This window comes from Nothobranchius furzeri, chromosome 6, assembly GCF_043380555.1.
Source record: "Nothobranchius furzeri strain GRZ-AD chromosome 6, NfurGRZ-RIMD1, whole genome shotgun sequence".
In the NCBI taxonomy this organism is placed as follows: domain Eukaryota; kingdom Metazoa; phylum Chordata; class Actinopteri; order Cyprinodontiformes; family Nothobranchiidae; genus Nothobranchius; species Nothobranchius furzeri.
In genome coordinates this window covers 69,781,777-69,803,688 of record NC_091746.1, presented here as the reverse complement: position 1 = coordinate 69,803,688, position 21,912 = coordinate 69,781,777, and the positions used below count along the sequence as shown (strand labels likewise).

The following is a 21,912-nucleotide window of genomic DNA, read 5'->3' as shown; positions in this document are numbered from 1 at the left end:
CTGTGAGGTAGGCAGAGTTTACATTCTGGACCAATGAGAATTCAGGGACTGAGTAGCTGGATTTATTTCTGTTTTAAATGATGTAGATATTTTAACTAGGCTTCAGCTCGGCTCAGTGTGCTTCTGATTGACCATGTTTAATGAAGTAAGCAGTGTTTGATCCCGGAGGAGCCCCCAAAATGTTATAGTAAACCCAAGAAAGAACACTAAGTCAGAGAACTGATTGTTGAAAGTTGCTTTCTAGATCAACGTGTAATCCTCAGTTTCCTCTCAGAAAGAAAGGAGCCATTTTTAAACCAAATGCCTATTCAACTTGAATTAGATTAGTTTTACTTGATTCTGGAGCTTTTTTAATCTGAGACTCAGCTGTTTTCTTTTGACCTTATTTTCTCAAACACTCATCCTGTCTGAATACACTCTTTATTAAGGTAATTATCTTCTGTCATGTAAACCAAGTTAATATTATGAACTGATCTGCAGAGGTTAAAGTGACCACAGCAAACTGTCACCAGGTGTGTTGACTGCATCAGGTGGCATTTGGTCGTTTTATAAATGTTTTGCGTCTGAAGAAAATTTTTATGTGACAAATGCTGGAATCGTGTTTAACAAAATAAATGTAATGTGAAGTTGAGTCTTGACCCATTTGTTCACCACAACATGATGTAAAGCAAAAACCTAAAATGTTGGTGGCATTAGACCGAGCCCTGAGGAGCGCTATGACCAACTCTGGATCATCAACACGAACAAACAGACCTGCTTCAGACATCAAACAGTCACCATCAGGTCCGAGGAGGATTTAGTGAAATCAAACTGGGGAAATTGGATAATAAGAAAGATATAGAACATATGATTTAATGCTGTTTGTTAACACACATTTGGTTACTCACTCTTGTACAGAGTATAGATATGAAAGCATTAATCTGCTGTTAGCAAATAACACTGAATCAATATGTAGCAGTAAGGATACTTTTTTATAGGACCGACCCTAAAAGATAACAAATGACATATTAAAATATTCAGAAATATTAGGATAAGCCAATTAAAAACAAATGAAATAAGGTAAATGACAAACAGCTCAGTCACAGACATACAGGATGCAAAAGTTTGTTAATCTTCATGATTTTACTGTATAAATTGTTGGTTGTTACAATAAAACGTTTCAGTTAAATATCTGACATGGAAAACTCACATAGTGATGTTTGAGAAGTGAAACAAAGTTTACAGGATTATGATTTATAGTGTGCAATAAACAGAATTAGACAGGTGTATACGTGTGATAAGCAGGTGTATACGTGTGATAGGCAGGTGTATACGTGTGAGCACTCTTGTGATTTTATTGATTCCAAAACCTTTAGACCTAATTACTGGAACTCGGAATTGGTTTGGTAAGCTCAGTGACCCTTGACCTCCATACACATGTGAATGCAGTTATGAGAGAGTATCTAAGGGGGCTAATTTTAGGTTTCCCTCTGAAGAGCAGCAAAATGGGGGGTTTAAAACAACTCACATGAGCTGAAGACAAAGATTGTTCACCATCATGGTTTAGAGGAAGGATACAGAAAGCTGTCTCAGAGACTTAAGCTGTCTGATTCCACAGTTAGGAACATACTGAGGAAGTGGGTTAGGGTTCAACAGAAGCTAAGAATGGTGAGAACTATCAGAGTCAACGCACAGACCAGCACCAAGACCAACATAATCTTGCTGCAGATGGAGTCACGGCGCATCGTTCAACTATTCAGTGCACTGTACACAAGGAGATGCTGTATGAGAGAGTGATGCAGAGGAAACCATTTCTCCACCCACAGCACTAACGGCAGCTTGAGGTATGCTAAAGCCATCAAACCTGAATCAACTAGATGTTTCGTAAAGACGAATGGTCCCAAATACCTTCAACCAGAATCCAGACTCTCACTGGAAGCTAAAGGAAGTATTTAGAGGCTGTTATTTCTGCAAAAGATGGATCAACTAAATACTGAGTTAATTTATTTTTTGTGGTGCCCAAATTTATGCACCTGCCTAATTCAGTTTCAACACTCGGCTTGTGATGGTGACGTAGTCACCGATGTGGCTGCCCTGTTGGTAGCCTACAAGTCCTTACTTCTTAATTGTTGTGGCAAGGTGGATAAACGAGGGCCCGGACGGGATTCGATCCCCAGTCTCCCAGGTGAGAGTCATACGCGCTGACCAGTCAACAAAAGGGACACCCCCTTGGCCAAGTAGCCAGGGCGCATGATCAATCGGGACACTGTGACAGGACGCTCACACTGCCACATCTTCCCCCCTCTTTCCACAAGCACGTCCTCGTGCTCCCGCGCAGGGTGCTACTAACTTCACATCCATGGACCTACTTGACAGTACTCGATGGATCCTGCCAACAACGCCACTTGTGACCGAGAGCAAGGCTTAGACACCCACAACCAGATCCCCAGGCGGGCCTGGTCACAACAAGGAACCAAGGCGGAGGTAGAGATAAACAGGGCCTTTATTTATTTGTGTTCAGCCTTCAAAAATGGTTTGTACCCGAACATAAATAAAAATGAACTCAATTGAGCAACACTGGCAAGCTAACAGGAAAACAACTTTTTTTTATTATTATTTGCACAAAATATAATGTACAACAATTATGGCAGTCTCTACAAAGAATGAGTTTTACCAACATGAGATAGTATCAGAACAGGCTGAATTCCAACATATAGAAGAAGGATAATGAACAGGAAGTACAAACAATAACAAATAAATAAATAAAATAAAAACAAACCCCAAACAGAACAAATAAGCAAACAAATGAACAAAAAGACAGATAATTAAAGAAAACATAAAAAAAGTTATACCTTAGGGGCTTTCTAACAGATCTAGTTCAACAATCATATGATTCAAATCCAGAGCTTGTTTTTTGTCCATAAATTTAACAGATGAGAAAAGGAGGCAGAGTTCTTTGTGAAAAGTAAAAAAAGACGGCTTTGTTTTCAGAAAACAACATTTGTGAATGAAGAATTTGCCCATAATAATTATTACATTTAAAACATCTTCAAGCTTCTTTTCTTAGAGAACCAAACATAATATCGTTTTTAGAAAATTCAGGTAAGTTTGGGATCTTAGGAAAGAGCCAGTAGTGCACATCGTTCCACAGGGCTTTACAGAATATACAGTCATAAAATAAATGTTCTGTTGATTCAATATCCCCATTACAAAAAGAACAACAATCATCATCAATAGCGAAGCGACGTCTGAGAAATTCTTTGGAAGGGTAAACACCAGAGAGGATTTTGTAGTGGACCTCCTTCGCTTTGGGAGGAATGGGAAGTTTTAGGTAATTTTTCTGATCTCTTTCTATTGATCACCAGAGAACAGATGTGAGATGGAATTTGGATTGGATATATAAGGGAAAAAAACATTAGTAAATAATTCCCTAATTTGGGAGTTTTTTAGACTGTTAGCTGTTATGTTATGCCCATTTACCAACAGTTCAGGGAGATCAGGGGATCTATAGTCAGGGTTTTAAAAAAGATTATATGCTGTACATAGAATGTTTTGAGGGATAGCCTTAGTAATTTTTTGAAATTCTTTGTTATTTATTTGCAGATCATAATTGGCGGTAAAATATTCTAATAAAATTTTACCTCTATCATTTAACAAGTGCATCACTGACCAGATGCCCTTATCGTACCATTTTCCCATAAAGATTCATTTGTTTCCAACTGTTATGACAGTTCCATAGGGGAGTGTTGTGTGGGCTATAGTTATGTTTGTATATTAATTTCCAGTATAATAAAACTTGCGGGTGGAAGGAAGAGAGCTTTAGGGGGAGTTTTTTTTATGTCAAAGTCACATCTAAGTAAGAGATTAAATCCACCTAGATCTGAGAATATTTTGCTTGGAATGTGAAACCAAAGGCTATTTTGACTTCTTAAAAAAGACCTAAGCCAATTTATTTTTAAGGTGCTGTTTAAGCTGTCAAATTCACTAGCTTGCAAACCTCCATCTTCAAAACGTTTGACTAAATTACCTTGCCTAATATAGTGGGTTTTGCGTTTCCATATAAAATCAAAGTTTAGCTGGTTGATAGCTTTGATTGCTGATTTAGACACTCCTATTGCATATGCAGGGTATACTAGCCTGGAGATACTTTCCATTTTGGTAAGAAAAATTCTACCTAGAATCAATAAGTCTCTCTGAGCCCAGTTATTTAAATGAGTTCTACAGGTTTGAATTTTCTCCCAAATATTAAGGTTATCTAAATCATTCTTATTCTTGGTTATATACACACCCAAATATTTGACATTGGATTTAACAGGAATATTAAAAGTGTTAGAAATAGTACAATCATTTAAGGGTAAGATCTCACATTTGTTTATAAACAAATTGCATCAAGTCACTGACTAGTGTCAGTGACTATACAGCAATCCTCATACTAAGCAAGCATGCAGCGACAGTGGAGAGGAAAACTCCCTTTTAACAGGAAGAAACCTCCAGAGGATCCTGGCTCAGTATAAGCAGCCATCCTCCACGACTCACTGGGGATGGAGAAGACAGAGCACACACACACACACACACACACACACACACACACACACACACACACACACACACACACACACACACACACACACACACACACACACACACACACACACACACACACACACACACAATAATGTGTCTACAGTTCTATTGTGATGTCTTAGTAAATATTCTATTTGGTGAGATAAACTTTATTGTATTTATCCTAGTGGATCTCTAATTAAATCAAAGACAACCACGTCCAAGTTGAGTCCAGTGACATTGATGTGGAAGTGCAAGTCAAGTCAAAGATCAAGTCATCTGTCCAACTTAAATTGAATGACAAAGATAATAAATAAATTCCAGAAATAAAGCTTCTTAAAGCTTCGTTTATTTGCTCAAACAGCAGGAAGTGCAACTGAAACTGATTGTAAACAAAGTGCTGCTGCTTTTAGCAGTACAAGATCAAACCCAGAACGAAGAACGATTTATGATTTATGTCCATGTCGTGCCACTTTTGTGCTAAAATATCAAATATGCTCAAGTCATCAAGTCAACAGACGCAAGTCGATTCAAGTCGCAAGTCATTGGCATTCAAGTCCGAGTCGAGTCCAAGTCATGTGACTCGAGTCCACGCCTCAGCTACTACCCAGAATTAACATTACAGATATCTGATATGTAATTCTTCCCAGGGCAAATTACATCACGTTTCCCATTCGTGTGTACTGGGGTTCTTGCGCCTCCTATCCAAAATTCTGCCTGTCAAGAATGAACACTGGACAGGAGAAACTCTCATTTCAGACAGCTCTAATTCAGCTGTTACTAGTAAAACTCTTATTTTAGATCGGTCAAATTAAAACTCTATTCCTGATGTCTGTAGTTTCATTTTGGACACCCAAACATGCATTTATTCTAGTACAATGTAAAATTTAGATAGGCAGAACTACAATCTCCCCAGAAACAAATAACTTCATGCTTTCTACTTTGATATTGTTGATGTCCTTTGTTTCATTTCTCCTATCCCTATTGAGAGCCAGAAATTGTAATCAACACCTGTCTCCTATCCACTATAGGAGGCGCCAAACCCTAACCCAATACACATAAACAGGAAATGTGACGTCATTTGTCCTAGGAAGAATTCCTGATACCTGAAATGTTTATTGTGGATAGTAGGAATGTTATTACGGATATCTGGGATGTTAATTCTTACCAGGAAATATAATTATAGATATCTGGAAATCATGGACGCTTCAATTTTACCGCAAAGTTTCTTAAACTGACTGGACTTTTATTGTGAAGGGTGAACCGGAAAAGGGCAGCGCTGACAGCCTGGATTTGAAAGATGGCGACGAACGGATCGGCATTTCTCCCGCCGCTCTACACATTCTAAACGTCTTATTTGAGCGTATTGCAGGTTGCAGATTCTGACGTCATGAGCATAACGAAACCGGATGCCTCGCGTGAACCGGAACTTCGTATTGTTGCTGCTGCTCGTTGGCAGTTGCGCGTTTCTGCTCTTCCAGCTACACTACTACCGGAAGTACGTCAGTAAGGTAAGATGCCCCTCAGGCCATATCCCAACCCAGCAAACAACAGCAGCGTGGGGTCCACGGCCGAAAATGGTCGCGCTCCAATGTCTTAAGTTAGTTAAAACATACGTAACAGAAAATTCCCTTCAGATATATTTGTACATGTCTATATTTACATGTACTATTGTTGTTTTGACAATTAGTTACATATAGCATACAGTAAATATTTGTCCGAAGTAACGTGGTGTCCACGGCACTCCCTTCATATATTTTTGTACATGTCTACATTTACATGCATTATTGTTATTTTGACAATTAGTTACATGTAGTTCAACATTAAGCACCCCAGCAAATATTGGTCTGATGGCAGCGTCATGTCCACGACCAAAAAGTGTTGCTGTAGAATCCATTCAGATACATTTGTGGCTACAGTTATTTGGGGTTATGTTCATCTGGCAATTTATTAAATGCAGTCCAACATAGAGCATGCTGTGAATCAGATGTAACTCCACTGGGCGACAACCTACACATGTCAAAGAGATGATTCAAGTGGTAAAGCATCCGCCTTGAGCCTAATTTATACTTCTCCGTCAGCTCTACAATGGAGAGACACGCAGTGGAGACAATTTGCCCTCGTATTTCTCCGTTTCCTGGGGAGTGTTGCAAAGCAATTCCCCGCCAGAACAACAGAGGGCGTAGCGCTGTTCTGTGGTATCCTGTCATTGTCCGGTTCAAGATAGTGGGTTTTTCTCAATGTCAAGGCGCTTTGCTTACGAGGACACTGTCCTTCCGTGGTCAAAGAAAACGGTTAAATGGAACAGACTTGCTCAGCTCCGTAGTGACTTTTTATGCCTGTCATCGACTAGTCGCTGTCACGTGATAATGACCATCAAGATGCAGTCCTCGGAAAAGACAGCAGGTGACGAGCCCCTGCGTGATGGGAGGTGTCGCGCTGTGTCAGAGCGTCGGTATCTGACGCCCGCCGTAAAACAGACATTTAACCAAATTGTGACCTTTACCCTCTTGCAATTTAACCTTCCCCTCACCCCTATCCTAACCTTAGCCAGCTTGCACATGCAAAGCTCTGATTGTTGACGCGCTCCAGACATCTGCGTCCTGAGCACGGCCACAGTAACGTTATCAAATCAGGTGTCGCCACCTCAAAAACTAATTTAACACGTGATCCTTCATGTCGGCTCATTTCCTTCTATGTTTTCTGTCTTTCATTTGTGCCTGATGCGTTTCGCTGCTGTGGAGCGGAGCGCATCACCTGTTTTGTCCTCCGGTGACGCACCTCACCGGTGCGGCCGGCGTGCAGTATACACTCCGCTGTTTTTGCGGTCGGTAGCTCTTTTAGAACTGCAGTTCAAAGGTAACTCATGAGGTGAATATATATGAACCCAGGTAGCAGTTTCTCTTTAGGATTGAGAGGAGATGCAGGAAGATAATAAACAGGCAGGACAGAAAAATAGTCAAATAAAAACAAGTTAGTTTTTGTACCTGGTGGTTGCAACAGACAGACACCATTGAAGGTAATCAGAAGTGAGGAACAGAAAATGAAATATTTATTTTAATTTTTAGAGCAGCAGGAACACGTGAGAGGCTGCAGGCGCATCAGTGAGTTTGCAGCCACTGTGCAGGGGGAGGGGGGAGAGGGCTGAAGCAGGATGCAGAAACTACCGTTGTCAAAAGAGATGTTTAACTTAGAAAATGTGGGCGCAATTTTAATTGTCAAAAACTCCAGCAAACCAAGGCCCCCCTGAAAATCCCCCATGCGTTGGAAAAAAACGCTTGGTCACCCATTGTCAGTTTTAGCTGCTTCAGGTGTATGACGTCAACGACTAGTCGAAGTCGACTCGATTTTCATTACTTGACGGTGGACTATAGAAAAAGTTAAGTCATGCAGCCCCTAATATGAAATGTCACTCACTCCCCACATCAGAATCAGAATGCTGGTCCAGTCTGTTGGAGCTGACATACCTGGCGCTGCTGTCTGCCTCCAGCATGTTTCAGATCATGAACAAAGTTGATTTTTTTTTTAATTTAGTGATGAATCACTTATGTAGACACTAATAAAGGCTGGGGAGACATTTCAGCTGTTAGATTAAGGTCTTTAAAACACACAGCGAGGAGACACTAGGGGTACTAAAAGCAAGCAGTGATGTAGCACAAACAGTGACCAGCATCCCTATTTGGGAAGTTGCAGTTGATGACGCAATGTTCACTGTCTATTTGTGAGATGAATGGCTCTTTAACGGGAGATGTTCATTCGAAAGGCATTTAGCTGAAAGAGCCGTTCAGAAGTCCGGATTTTTTTAACAAAGCGGGGCTAACTTTGCTTTTTGAACCCTGACGAAGGCCCTGTGGGCTGAAACACGTCGGCATCTATGTTTTTAACCATTTGAGCCATGTACTAATAAAGGCTTTTTATTTTTGTATCTCCTGAGTGCCTCAGATCTCCTTTTGCCAACAAGTTTTAGACTAATCAGGAGAACCATGCTCTCAGGGCAATGATCAGACATTCAGTCTTTTCAGAGTTTAACTGCAGCACACACACACACACACACACACACACACACACACACACACACACACACACACACACACACACACACACACACACACACACACACACACACACACACACACCACACACACAAATCTGTTGCCATCAGTATGTGAAGAGCATTTCAAACAATGTAGAAATGAATGATCCAGAGAAAAATCCCAGACTGCCACCTAAGTGAGTGAAGTTCTGTCTGTTTTGTCTGTAGCAGACTGGTTTTCACATCCTGAACCCAGCAGGTCATGTGACCTCCAGCGATGTCCAATGGGTAAGTTGGAATATGCTCTGATCCAAACTTTCTGAACACCCTTATCTGAGATTATGGTTGAAATGGTCCTTTAAATCTGAGACCAGGTGTTTCTGTCCCATGTGGTCCGTCAGAACCAGACCTTACCCTACCGATCTGTTCGACATTTCAGTGACAGGAACAAACCAAAGTGAGCTGCTCTGTTGTTGCCCTGGTAACCAAACTGTTTTGTTTCTGCAGCAGTTGCTAAAGAAGTTCCTGTCATTGGCGCAGCACTTCAGGCTGCCGCTTTTCCTTGCTGACATCAGGGCACTGACGCTGCTCTCCCAAGATGCATTGCAGCAGCATAACCAGATGCCTCATGATCCACAATGCATCTTCCTGTGCACTGGCCAGCCAGTTACATCATTTGCTCTGTATGCCAACCTGTGGAAGTATGATGTGAGTGATGAATTCAGGTCCACAGAAACAACAGGAGTTCCAAAGTAAACATTGTTTTGTGTCTGTTCATCAGCCTGGCTTCCTATTGGCTGCCCAGCAAAGAGGCTTTGAGTTGCTCGAGCTGCAAGGAGAGGACCCGCGATTGGCCAGTCTGGACACCCTGTCCGGGAGGGAGATTCCCCTGCACTTTCTGTTTCGTCTCCATGGTTACACCATCCATGTGGGTAGTGCTGAAAATCATTATTACACATGCAGAACATTGCTAATGCTAAGCAACAGTTTTAGCACACCTGGTAACCACTTAGAAACAACCAGTTTACAGCGTTCCCTTTTTCTTCTATAATGAGCTGGGACCTCATCTATAAAACATTGAATAGATCCATGATAAAGGATCAGTGACCTGTATTTAATATAGAGCATTTCTCAGTCAGGGACTCCAGAATGATCCACTCATCCATTTTCCTCTGCTTACTTGGGACAGCAGACTAGGCCGCCACACCTAGACTTTCCCTCTCTCCAGCCCCTTGGTCCACCTACCCCTGGGGAGGTCCTAATGGTACACATGTGGGTTGGCCCTGGCAGGTTAACTGTGTTCATCTGTGTAATCCATGCATTTGTCATGCTTAGCGGACTTGTTTTTTTGCAGACCTGCTCATTGGCAGTCAGCTTAGTGTGGAGATGACCCAACACATCCTCTGCTAACTATTGGCTGGCTTGAAGTTCCCGCCTACCTACAGAGGGAGCCTCTGATTTGTGGGTAGAATCAGCCAGCAGCGGCCTCCCCCGTTAATTTCATTGACGAAATATTTTCCTTTTTTTTTCTTGATGAATGAAATTTTGCAAAACAAAACAAAAACTTAAATTTGTACTTCTATAAAGATTAAATTATGACAAATATTGATTGTCAATATCAAATTTGTTTATAAAGCCCTTTACAAAACAACAGAGCTGCATCAAAGTGCTGTACAGCAAAAATAAAACCGTTCAGTCAGATCAGGACAATAAAATAGCAATAAAACATTATCATAAAAGCAAGGATAAAAGTCAAGCGATAAGAAGAACAATGTCAATACAAGGAACAAAGACAACCTCTAAAAGCCAAGGAGAAAGCGTTTGTTTTTAACAGCTTTTTAAAGTCTCCCAAATTGTCACTTTTGTCGACAAATAAGAGACGACAATGAAAACTAACAGGCTTCAATACAAGCGGTTGTTTTCTGCTTGGTCCTAGTGCTCAACCAGTGCCTGTTAATGACAGCGTAATGTTTTTTTTTTTTGGACGGTAAAAACTAAAGGGGACAAAAGTGGAGGGGACATGTCCCTCCCATCCCCCCCAAAACTACATCCATGCTTGAGGCTTGGGAGCTCTGCATCCGGAAGGGGTTCGGGGTTCAAGTCTGTCGGGTCATTTTGGTTCGAGTTGAATTTTTGGACCCGTTGAGACCTTACGAGGCTCTCTGCCTTCAACACACATTGTGCTGCTATGAGTTCAAAAGTTATCAAGTCAACCTGAGATTGAAGAGGTGCTGCAGAATCCCACAGAGCTGCTCTGCACAGGCCTTCAGTACTCTGGGGCTGACACCATCTTGACCTGCAGCCTTGTTCCTGTTCAGTCTCTCCAGCTGCCTCTTCACCTGATCTCTAGAGACAGATAGGTGGGAGGGGGAGGTAAATGGGGCAGCAGCATCTCCTGACTTGGTTGAAGACAGATTTTTAGAACCAGAAGAGTCCATGACTGCGTTAGAGGGCAACAGAGCTGGCGTGTGACAGGAAAATGTTGGATTAGAGGAGGATGGGATGTCTGATTGGCTGGGGACAGGCAAGGAGGATGCTGGGTTTGTTCCTGAACTGAACCTATTGAAGAACTTGTTCAGTTCATTGGCTGTGTCCAGGCTGCCATCTGTGCAATGCTTCCTCTGCTTGAAGCCTGTGATCTTCTTCATCCCTGACCAGACATCTCTGATATTGTTCCTCTGTAGTTTGTTCTCCAGCTTCTTCCTGTATGCCTCTTTGCTGTCTCTGATCTTGATCTTCAGTTGCTTCTGTATACTCCTCAATAATTCCCTGTCTCCCTCCTTGAAGGCTCTTTTTTTCTCATTTAGCAGATTCTTCAGTTCACTGGTGATCCAGAGTTTGTTATTAGCGAAGCATCTCACTGTTCTGGTGGGCATGATGTTGTCCACACAGAAGTTTATATAGTCAGTGACAAATCCAGTCATGGCATTGATGTCCTCTTCATATCCTTGGCAGAGAGTCATCCAATCTGTGTTCTCAAAACAACCCTGCAGGGCTTCTTCAGCGTCCTGTGACCATTTTCTCACAGTTCTTCTTGTCACGGGTTGCCTCTGAACAAGTGGTTTGTGTTCTGGGCAGAGAAAAACAAGATTGTGATCTGATTGTCCCATAGGAGGTCTTGTTTTGGACATGTATGCATTCTTTTAGGGCAGCACGATATTAGGAAAACCTGCGATATTCGATAACAGTGCTTAATATTGCGATATTGATATTACTCACGATAAATGAACAAATACTAAAGTATGCAGTGTTGATGTTGTCTGGCGTGTGACTTCTGCTCTGGGTTCAAAGAAAAATAAACTAATGCATGAACAACATAACATTTTTATTGAAAAAATATGCAGCTGCACCTGCTACTGTATTAGCAGCAAAACAACAAACTGCATGCATGCAGTTTCTCATTGACTTTAAAACATCACCTCCACCATAAAACTTTCTGATGCTCCAAATACAGAAAAACATCCCTTACCAGGGTTTTTGGAATAAATAAAAAAAATCAGAAAATAAGTTTAAATGTTAAATAATAGTTATCATCACTTAAATGCAACAGCAAATTCTCTCATTGCTACTGAACATTTTCTCCACTTATGTGGTTATGATATAAGGCTGTTGCTGTAATTGGGAAGTGAACTGTGCTGGGCCAAGCTAGGAGAATATTAAGATTTTCTGAGGGAAAGAGAAAAACAATTGTCTACCTTTCAGAAGAGGAACTGGCAAAAAAACTACATGGAAAATATGTGAAAACGTTTGTTTTTAACCCCAAATTGAACAAGTTTACCTAGATCTTAAAAAGCAGCTCAGATGATGAAACTGCAACTATGATTCTGATAACAAGCTAACAAATTGAACTAGCTCCTCTTAAGATAACCGGCTAGCAGAGCTTCTGACTGACAGTTTACGTGCACCAGCCAATCAACTATCCTGATTAACAAGGTTATAAAAGCTCATAAATGAAAAATCACTTTGATGTGTGGGGGAACTTTTCCAGGCCCTCTTTAGCAGGGTGGGACTGGGAGGAGAGTGCTGTAGCCTTTTAGCTGGAAGCTAACCGGAGCCTGGGGCTAACATCACCACCCGGTGGAACACTAGCGACATGAAGGTGGGTTGGTTCACCGGCACTTGTCGGAGTCAGCCCGGTTATTATCAGCTGCTTAATGACACCGAGCGGACTCACGTTCATGTTTGAAAGCAGCGCTGATTCCAGAAACCTCAGCACAAAGTGCGTTCATTGCTCTGAGCCAGCATGACGAACAAGGAAACGGTGCCGTTAACTCGGTTCGGGTGTTGCGTTCCACCCATCCTGTCTACATAGGGGGCGGGCGTATTACGTGAACGGACCCATCTGATTGGCCGCATATCAGAAGGGCTACATTTGATTGGTCAAATAATACTTCCGCGTAAAAAACAGAGCTGGTTTACAAAAAGTTGATGTATGACACGGATGGAAATGTTTGAACCAAACATTTATCGCCGTTTTTGACTTGCTTTGCGATGGGCCTATCGCATGTCCTGTTATCGCGATGACAATAATTTTTTGATATATTGTGCAGCCCTACATTCTTTACATTTGCATAACACAAATCCAATGTCTTGATTTCACTGGTGGAGCAGCTGACAAACTGTTGAAATGTTGGAAGTGTAGCAGAGAGCGAGGCATGATTAAAATCACCAGATATAGCCACAAATGCATTGGGGTGCTGGGTTTGTAGCTTAGCGACAACTTACCGCCAAGAGTTCAACATCTGGGCTGCAGAGACGACATTTCACTGAAACATGGCATGGATGGCACCATCTGTTGTTGATGTAGCGTTGATCATTACATTGACAAGCACTGCCACTCCACCTCCTTTTCTTTTCCCGCTCCTCTTCAGATCTTTGTCTGCTCGTTCAGTCAGGAATCCTGGCAGGGAGATGCTGGAATCGGGGATATGGTCCTGCAGCCACGTCTCAGTGAAACACTTACTGCACTGCCAATACTCTGGCTGAGGCCCTGAAAGGGCTTGGAGTTCATCTATCTTATTGGCCAGTGATCTCACATTGCCCATTATGATTGATGATAGAGATGGTTTGAATTTCCCCTTTCTCTGTCTCCATTTTGCTCCAGCTCTGCATCTATGCTTCATTTGTTTTAGCTCATTTGGGATTTTTGGCTTCAGTTGAGGTAAAAGTTCAGCCTTTCCAATGTTAGTCAGCTGCTCCCGATTGTAAATCAGCTTGTTGCCATGGTTACGCATCATATCACATGCTCAAAATGTGAAAAAATAAAAATAAAAAAATAGCAGTAAAAATCCTCTACACTTCACAGCACCAGAAACAGAAAAGTAAAAGGTCCAAAAAAATAGTTATTCTTAAGAAGCTAGAAGAAAAAATGTCCAAAAAAGGCAAACTTACATGTAGTTAACAGAGCCACTCCAACAAGCAGCCACCCAGAGCAGCGCGAGAATTGGAAATTTAGAGGTTTTCTTGCTTTAAACATGACGGTAACCACTCCGCAGGGCCTCAGCTTCACTCATTTTCTTCCTTGGATGACTCGTGTTCTCCAAGGTTGTAGCTTTTCAGTGCATCTGTATCTTTGTGCAGGTGGTGCTCCTGTACGAACGCAGTGGGAACTACCTGTGGCATGGAGCTGTGCGACTTAATGCCAACATGGACCAAAAGTTTGCACCCTTCCAACTTCTGGATTATGGGCAGCACGCTGGCGCGTACGACAGGTTGGATCAGGCCGAGTGTGTGGGGTCATGTGATTGTAGCATCTGGGAGGGGATGAATGAGTGAATGTCTCTGTGTGTGTGACTTTCTCCAGGCTAGAGCTCATACTCACCGTAGTTGATGGTCTGGATGTTCAACTCCCTCAAAACATCTCCAACTTCCTGATGCAGCATCAACACGCTCGCTTCCTGGAGTGCCGTCACCAGGATGCACGCCGTTTTCTGCAGGTTCTTGTTTACTTAGCTTTAAAGCAAAAGCAGTTAAACGTTAGTCATGTGACCTTGTCCGTATGTGTTAATGCAGCTCTACCCTGATGACTCGTCAGCTGCAGCTCATGATTTTCGGAGGAAAGCGAAGTTGCTGCTTTCCGTGGCGGCTCAGACTCTCGCTGTGCTCCACGTTCCGTTCTGGATCAGCAGCGGCACCTGTCTGGGTAATGTGCTCTTTTTATTAACATGCAGCAGGTAAATGGCAGATGTGCTGTCGGTCTTTGTTTCTTTCATAACTTCCTCCCATTCTGTTGGTGTGCGAGGTTCTACCTCGAGCCGGGTTTTCGTTACAACCGTTTCCCAGCAGCAGTCAGACTTTAGCCGCTGCTCCACGAGTAACAGCCGGGTCCTTTACCTGTTGGTGTCTGTACCACCTTACAAACAGGTGGAATGTTTTTACGAATTTGTTTGGCCACATAACCTCCAGCATGGCTGATTATCTTTGTTCATGTATTTGTAAATCTGTGTAATAAAGAATCAAGCTTTGTTCTTTTAGATAAACAAATAAATTTTATTAGATTAGGGATGTCCAGATCTGATCACATGGTTTGATGTTCATTACCTCCTGATCCAGGGTTCAAATTACGGGAGAGCTAAGGGGAGCCCGGTTCCCCTGAAAGGCCGACGGGCTCCCCTAGAAGCCCCCAACTTACACTCCAAAGGGGAGTATCAAAAATATCCTGTTCCTACCTAAATTACATTATTTATACAAAGTCCCGGTGCACTGGGACTTCTTTTGAGCAGAGAGGCAGAAAACGGCAGAGTCCTGATTTTTCATCCGCTGTGTCCTGACCACAGTAACTTTCTCAAACCACGTAGGTAACACATGATCGTTCATGTCCGCTCATATTCTCTGGTACCTTCTGTCTTTATCAGTACCTGATGCCCTCTGCTGCAGCGGAGGGTTAGGGTTGAACTGTTAAAACTGTGGTGTCGCGTTGGTCTAGTTTAGTAACAGAGCTCAGGATAAATTTTTAATCAATGAAGCTGGAAGCGGTAGATGTTTTTATGCGTTCTCAAATAACTAGAAATAGTTTTCATGAGCTGGTCCTGGGAACACAGCTGGTCTCCACCTTTCTCTGGTGAAGTCCACGGCGTCAAAGCTCATCACTGACCGTAGTGAACCACTAGTAAACGTCGAACACCCACCTAACCTCACCGCGGTTCTTTGTTTAGTTTTTGAGGCTCGCACAGGGCGCTCCCAGATCGGCAGCACATCGTGCTCAGCAGCACCTCTGGTGATTTTTAGTACTATTTAAAACTGACATGTTTGGTCTCTGCACTTCTTGACAAACATCTGAGACGTACATTTTAAAATGTATTATACTGGTTCAGACTAAATGAAGTCCTTCCTTTGTCTGGATGTCTCTCGCCCCCTGCAGGATGGTTTCGCCAGTGCAACATAATCTCGTACAGTCAAGATGTGGACATCGGCATCTTCATCTCAGACTTCCGGCCTGATATCGTGGCTGCATTCAGAGATGCCGGCCTGTCGCTCAAACATAAGTTTGGAAAGGTCTCATCTGTTCCTCATTCTGGTTCATTTTCAGGGGATGTTTTATTTAAGGGGTTGTAAAGCAGGTCATCCTCCAGTTAAATAACAGCAAGACAGTTCAGCGGCCATGCCCCCCTATGAATGTGTGGTGGTATTCTACCTCTGAGTATAAGTGAGTGAGTGAATAATGTTACAACCTGTCTAGAAGAGGCCAGGCCACAACATGAAGGTGGATTCCCATTTTGCCACAGATCCCAAGTACCACACCACAGTTTGACTTATCTACAGTGACTGGTTTTTGGGACGTGGAACATCATCTCACTGGTGGTGAAGGAGCAGGAGCTTGTGGCAGAGGTTGAGCGGTACCAGCTAGATATAGTCGGACTCACCTCGACACATAGTATTGTCTCTGGAACCCACGTCCTTGAGAGGGGTTGGACACTCTCCTTTGCCGGAGTTGCTCCGGGTGAGAGGCGGAGGGCTGGGGTTGGCTTTTTGTTAGACTCAAGACTCTCTGCCTGTGTGTTGGGGTTTACCCCGGGGGACGAGAGGGTAGCTTCCCTGCACCTTCGGGTCGGGGAACGGGTCCTGACTGTTGTTTGTGCTTATGGGCCAAATATCAGTTCAGAGTACCCACCTTTTTTGGAGTCCCTGGGACAAGTGCTAGATAGTGCTCCATCAGGGGACTCCATTGTCCTGCTGGGGGACTTCAATGCTCACGTGGGCAATGACAGCTTGACCTGGAGGGGTGTGATTGGGAGGAACGGCCCACCTAATCTGAACTCGAGCGGTGTTTCGTTATTGGACTTCTGTGCAAGCCGCAGTTTGGCCATAACGAACACCATGTTCGAACATAAGGATGCCCATCGGTACACTTGGTACCAGGGCAGCCTAGGTCACAGGTCGATGATAGACTTTGTAGTCGTATCATCTGACCTGCGGCCGTATGTTTTGGACACCCGAGTGAAGAGAGGAGCGGAGCTGTCAACTGATCACCACCTGGTGGTGAGTTGGATCAGATGGCAGGGGAAGATGCCACGTAGACCTGGCAGACCCAAACACATAGTGAGGGTATGCTGGGAACGCCTGACAGAAGAATGTATCTAGACGGTCTTCAACTCCCACCTCCGGCAGAGCTTTGACCGCGTCCTGAGAGCAGTGGGGGACATTGACTCCGAGTGGGCCTTGTTCCACTCTGCGATTGTTGAGGCGGCTGTTACTCGGTGTGGTCGCAAGGTGGCCGGTGCCAGTAGTGGTGGCAACCCCCGTACCCGCTGGTGGACACCAGAGGTTCGGGGAGCCATCAGGCTGAAGAAGGAGGCCTACAGGGCGTGGCTGGTATGTGGGTCTCCGGAGGCAGCAGACAGGTACCGGATAGCCAAGTGGGGTGCAGCAGTGGCAGTTGCCGAGGCAAAATCTCGGGCATGGGAGGAGTTTGGTGAGGCCATGGGGAAAGACTATCAATCGGCTCCAAAGAGGTTCTGGCAAACTGTCCGGCGCCTCAGGAGAGGGAGGCAGCAACTCACTGTGAGCGAGTAGGTATGCGAATGGGGTCAACTGACGTCAACTGGGGCTATAGTCGGACAGTGGAAGGAATACTTTGAGGAGCTCCTCAATCCCACTTACGCGCATTCCGGGGAGGAACCAGAGCCGGGAGACCTGGGGATGGACTGTCCAACCTCGGGTGCAGAAGTTGCTGAGGTAGTCAAACAACTACACAGCGGTGGAGCCCCGGGGGCAGATGAGATTCGTCCTGGGTATCTCAAGGCTATGGATGTTGTAGGGATGTCATGGTTGACACGTCTCTGCAACAATGCGTGGTCATCGGGGGCAGTTCCTGTGGAGTGGCAGACCGGGGTGGTGGTCCCCATCTTTAATAAGGGTGACCTGAGGGTGTGTTCCAACTATAGGGGGATCACACTCCTTAGCCTCCCTGGAAAGGTCAACTCCAAGGTACTGGAGAGGAGGATCCGATCGATAGTTGAATCTCAGATTGAGGAGGAGCAATGTGGTTTTCGTCCTGGCCGTGGAACTGTGGACCAGCTCTATACCCTTGCAAAGGTGATGGAGGGGGGGCATGGGAGTTTGCCAGGCCAATCCACATGTGTTTTGTGGATTTGGAGAAGGCTTATGACCGTGTCGCCAGGGGCCCCCTGTGGGGGACGCTCCAGGAATATGGGGTGGGTGGCTTTCTGTTAAGGGCCATTCAGTCCCTTTACCAGAGGAGCGTGAGTTTGGTCCGCATAGCTGGTAGTAAGTCGGACCTGTTCCCGGTGAGGGTTGGACTCCGCCAGGGCTGCCCTTTGTCACCGGTTCTGTTCATTACCTTTATGGACAGAATTTCTAGGCGCAGCCGTGGTGTGGAGTGTGTCGAGTTTGGTGGCAGGAGAATCTCGTTTCTGCTTTTTGCGGATGATGTGGTCCTCCTAGTTTCATCCAGCTCTTGACCTTCAGTTCTTGCTGGGTAGGTTGGCGGCCGAATGTGAAGCGGCTGGGATGAGGATCAGCACCTCCAAATCTGAGACCATGGTTCTCAACCGGAAAAGGGTGGCTTGCCAACTCCGGGGCGGGAGAGAGGTCCTACCTCAAGTGGAGGAGTTTAAGTATCTCTGGGTCTTGTTCACGAGTGAGGGTAGATCGACAGGCGGATTGGTTCAGCGTCTGCAGTGATGCGGACGCTGAGCTGATCTGTCGTGTTGAAGAGGGGGCTGATCCAGAAAGCCAGGCTCTTGATTTACCGGTCGATCTACGTCCCAATCCTCACCTATGATCATGAGCTTTGGGTAATGACCGAAAGAACGAGATCGCGGATACAAGCGGCCGAAATGAGTTTCCTCCGTAGGGTGGCCGGGCTCAGCCTTAGAGATAGGGTGAGGAGCTCAGACATTGGGGAGGGACTCAGAGTAGAACCGCTGCTCCTCCGGATCGAAAGGAGTCAGTTGAGGTGGTTTGGGCATCTGGTCAGGATGTCTCCTGGACGCCTCCCCGGGGAGGTGTTTTGGGCATGTCCTGCTGGCAGGAGGCCCCCGGGTCGACCCAGGACACCTTGGAGAGGTTACATCTCCAATCTGGTCTGGGAAGGCCTTGGGGTCCTGCCAGAGGAGCTGGTGGAGGTGGCTGGGGAGAGGACGGTCTGGAGCTCCTTAGTTGGGATGCTGCCCCCACGACCCGGACCCGGATAAGCAGAGGAAGACGATGACAATTTTTATTTATAAGTTCTTTATTAATTAAAAGCGAGGGAGGATAAATATAACTCAGGGTGAACCAAAGGCCAAAACAACAAACAAAAGACCCCTAACTTAAATAATCATCTTACCTACAAATTAAAATAAAAAGAAATACAACCAAACTTACCTCCCTGATTATAAACACAGGAGAAAACTGAATGGAGAAATTAAATAGCAGGTTCACCCATACTTTCCTCAAGTTTAACAACACGTCTTTACACAGCACTCAACACAGGACACTAAGTGGATGGTGGCAGGTTGGGATGAGCAGAGAATGAGGATCAACTGCAGGTGGTGTTAACATCCCTCTTAAAGGTCTGCTCCCATCAGTTATACCAATCAGGACTCTCTCCAGGCCACTGGTTCACCAATTAGGTGTGGGCATCTGCACTAAGAAACATCATGAACATACAAAGCATCTTACAACAAAACAACTTACAACCCTTGGTTGTAACAATAATGTGTTCACTGTAAGGAGGTTAATCTAATCCGTGTTATTTTGGGATGCAGGTGGAGGACAGTCTGGAGCTGTCCTTTCTTAGTGATGATGTCAAACTGGACATTTTCTTCTTCTACAAGCATGAAGGGGTCATGTGGAACGGAGGGACGCAAGCAAAAAGCGGCAGGAAGTTCAAGTAAGGAAGTCTCTTACCGCTGTGTTATTTTCAGCAGCCATCTTGGTTTTAACATGCTTTATAGTTTTAGTTTTTAGGTTTACAGACAGTCTAAAGGGATATTATTATTTACACTCATGCCAGTATCATTTATTTTATGCCTAAAGGAGATTGGACACAATCTCTGCTGCCCCAGATTTTACCCAGATTAGTCTCCTACACCTATCTCCTGCAGTAGCTTCTGATAGAAAACAGACCGTAAAACTCTAGGATTAGAAAATCCTGACAGATCTATGTCACACTGTCACTAACATTCATGGACTCACCCATCTGGACTCATGATGGGGAAGCTGTTGTTGGTTTAGTCCAGGAAACAGCAGAGTACGTCTCTGCTAGTAGAAGCTAACTGTTAGCATTAGCTACTACACCACAGGGCAGAATTTCTCCAGGCTTGTGTTATTTGTGGAGATAAAACATCAACGTTGCAGAGCAGACAGTCAGTGGTGGAGTGGTGTTGTTGTTAGCCAATCAGAGGAGAGATGTCAGATATCAGGAAGTAGGACTAAATCCTGGTGTTGGAAGTGAACCTTTGCTCCGACTCACCTCTACCTTCTGAAACAGGAGTGCCAGAGCCTTTTCTGACCCCTGCAGATGTGGTCTTGCACCAGTGTGTATTGTGTAAAATGTCCCCTGCCCTGTTTAAATATTACAGTTGATTTTTTTTTTCCAGGTATGTTTTCGCTCCCTTCACGCTATGCTGGGCGGAGCTTCTGGAGGTCAAAGTTCGTGTTCCTTGTGAGACACTCGATTATGTGATGGCAAACTATGGTGTCTTCTGGAATGTCCCAGTGAGGAGTTGGGACTGGAAGACATCCCCAAGAAATGTGATAGAAAATGGGATGTGGCCTTCAAAAGAATGGGCGGAGCTTATTCAAGTGTACTGAGAGGAAGTGGGGCAACAATGCAAAAGCTTGTGTAAGCTAAAACATTTCAAATAAAATCTTATCTTTTGAAAGTGTTTGTCGGTGGAACACCTGGTGGTTCTGTAGACCAGTGGTTCTGACTCTTGGACCCCTGAGCCGTGTCCTCGTACCACGACTACTTCCTTCGTCAAACGTGTTGACGATTGCCCAAAAGTAGAGCGTACAACTGATTATTAAATGAAATAATTAAATCTCCTTAACGCTGAACCATGTCTAACTTCTCAGGTGAATTGTTTAACTTTAACAGCAGAAGATAGACTCCATGTGGAAATTTTCTGGAGCGCTGCATCTGGATCCGCACCAGAGCTGGTGTAAATGTTCTGATTGGACTCTGGTCCATGTGAAACTGGATCGTATCCATTCTGCATTCGGTGTGGTCGAGGCTTCAGCTCCTCTCAGTAGCAGCTGCAGCCCTGCTCTGGTTTTCCTTCATATTTTCCGTTATGGCTGCTCTCGTGGTCTGCCTGTATCTGTTTTGTCCATATGTGTGTGTGTCTAACCTTGATCAGGCTGTTCTGTGGAGTCAAGTTCCTATGCTCTGGTTCGCTGGAGCGCTGGCAATAAAATTCTTTCTGATTCTGATACTGTTGGTTTCTTAAACCTGGTCTTCAGCTCCCCTGTCCTACATGTTTTAGATGTTTCCCTGCTGCCACACATCTGATCTAAAAGAATGAGTGATTAACAGGTTTCTGCAGCACTTGATGTCATCCTGAGAAGGCAATGCAGGTGTGTAAACCAGGTGGGCTGAAGCAGAGACGTGGAAACCATGCAGGACCTTGATAGAAGCTGGTTTATTATTCATTTGGGTAGGAATGGGCAAATTTCCTAAAGTCTGTATCAATATATTCTTTTCATCTGTTTATTTATGTCAGAATGACTGGTTTTACATTCTCACAAACCAGACGAAATCCAGCAGAACAAATATTTATAAAAACTATTGAACATGTAACCCTCAGAACGTATTTAAAAATAAACTATTTATGTTGTGTTATGATTCATTTTCCACACAAAGCAACACTAAAGTCCTAAAATGAATAAAG

General features: G+C 44.1%; 2 protein-coding genes across 6 annotated transcripts in view; both read left to right on the top strand.

The window, feature by feature from the left end:
* slc31a1 (solute carrier family 31 member 1) overlaps nt 1–631 on the top strand; it is an 11,996-nt gene extending 11,365 nt beyond the window's left edge. For both annotated transcript variants that reach the window (XM_054744624.2, XM_015943289.3), the window contains exon 5: nt 1–631. This exon is cut by the window's left edge and continues 919 nt beyond it. The gene's annotated coding sequence lies outside the window, so the exon portion shown is untranslated.
* Nucleotides 632–5,819: 5,188 nt separating this feature from the next.
* fktn (fukutin) lies at nt 5,820–21,454 on the top strand. 4 transcript variants are annotated; one of them, XM_054744623.2, is made up of 10 exons: nt 5,820–6,053; nt 8,807–8,863; nt 9,086–9,283; nt 9,357–9,503; nt 14,156–14,286; nt 14,379–14,511; nt 14,588–14,717; nt 15,936–16,069; nt 19,786–19,910; nt 20,620–21,454. In XM_054744623.2, exons 1-10 carry the CDS (start codon nt 5,952–5,954, stop codon nt 20,831–20,833), a joined length of 1,371 nt encoding a protein of 456 aa, XP_054600598.1. In that variant the 5' UTR covers nt 5,820–5,951; the 3' UTR covers nt 20,834–21,454. The 4 variants fall into 4 exon arrangements, with proteins under 4 accessions (XP_054600598.1, XP_015798773.1, XP_015798774.1 ...); XM_015943287.3 differs by having other exon boundaries at nt 9,083–9,283; XM_015943288.3 differs by having other exon boundaries at nt 8,804–8,863.
* The last annotated feature ends 458 nt before the right edge of the window (nt 21,455–21,912 follow it).

Coding starts and splice junctions, on each gene's coding strand:
- fktn (XM_015943286.3), top strand. CDS start 5,952: ATGCCTCGCGTGAACCGGAACTTCGTATTGTTGCTGCTGCTCGTTGGC. Junction 6,054..8,803: donor ACCGGAAGTACGTCAGTAAG/GTAAGATGCCCC, acceptor TTTTGTCTGTAG/CAGACTGGTTTTCACATCCT. Junction 19,911..20,619: donor AAAAGCGGCAGGAAGTTCAA/GTAAGGAAGTCT, acceptor TTTTTTTTCCAG/GTATGTTTTCGCTCCCTTCA.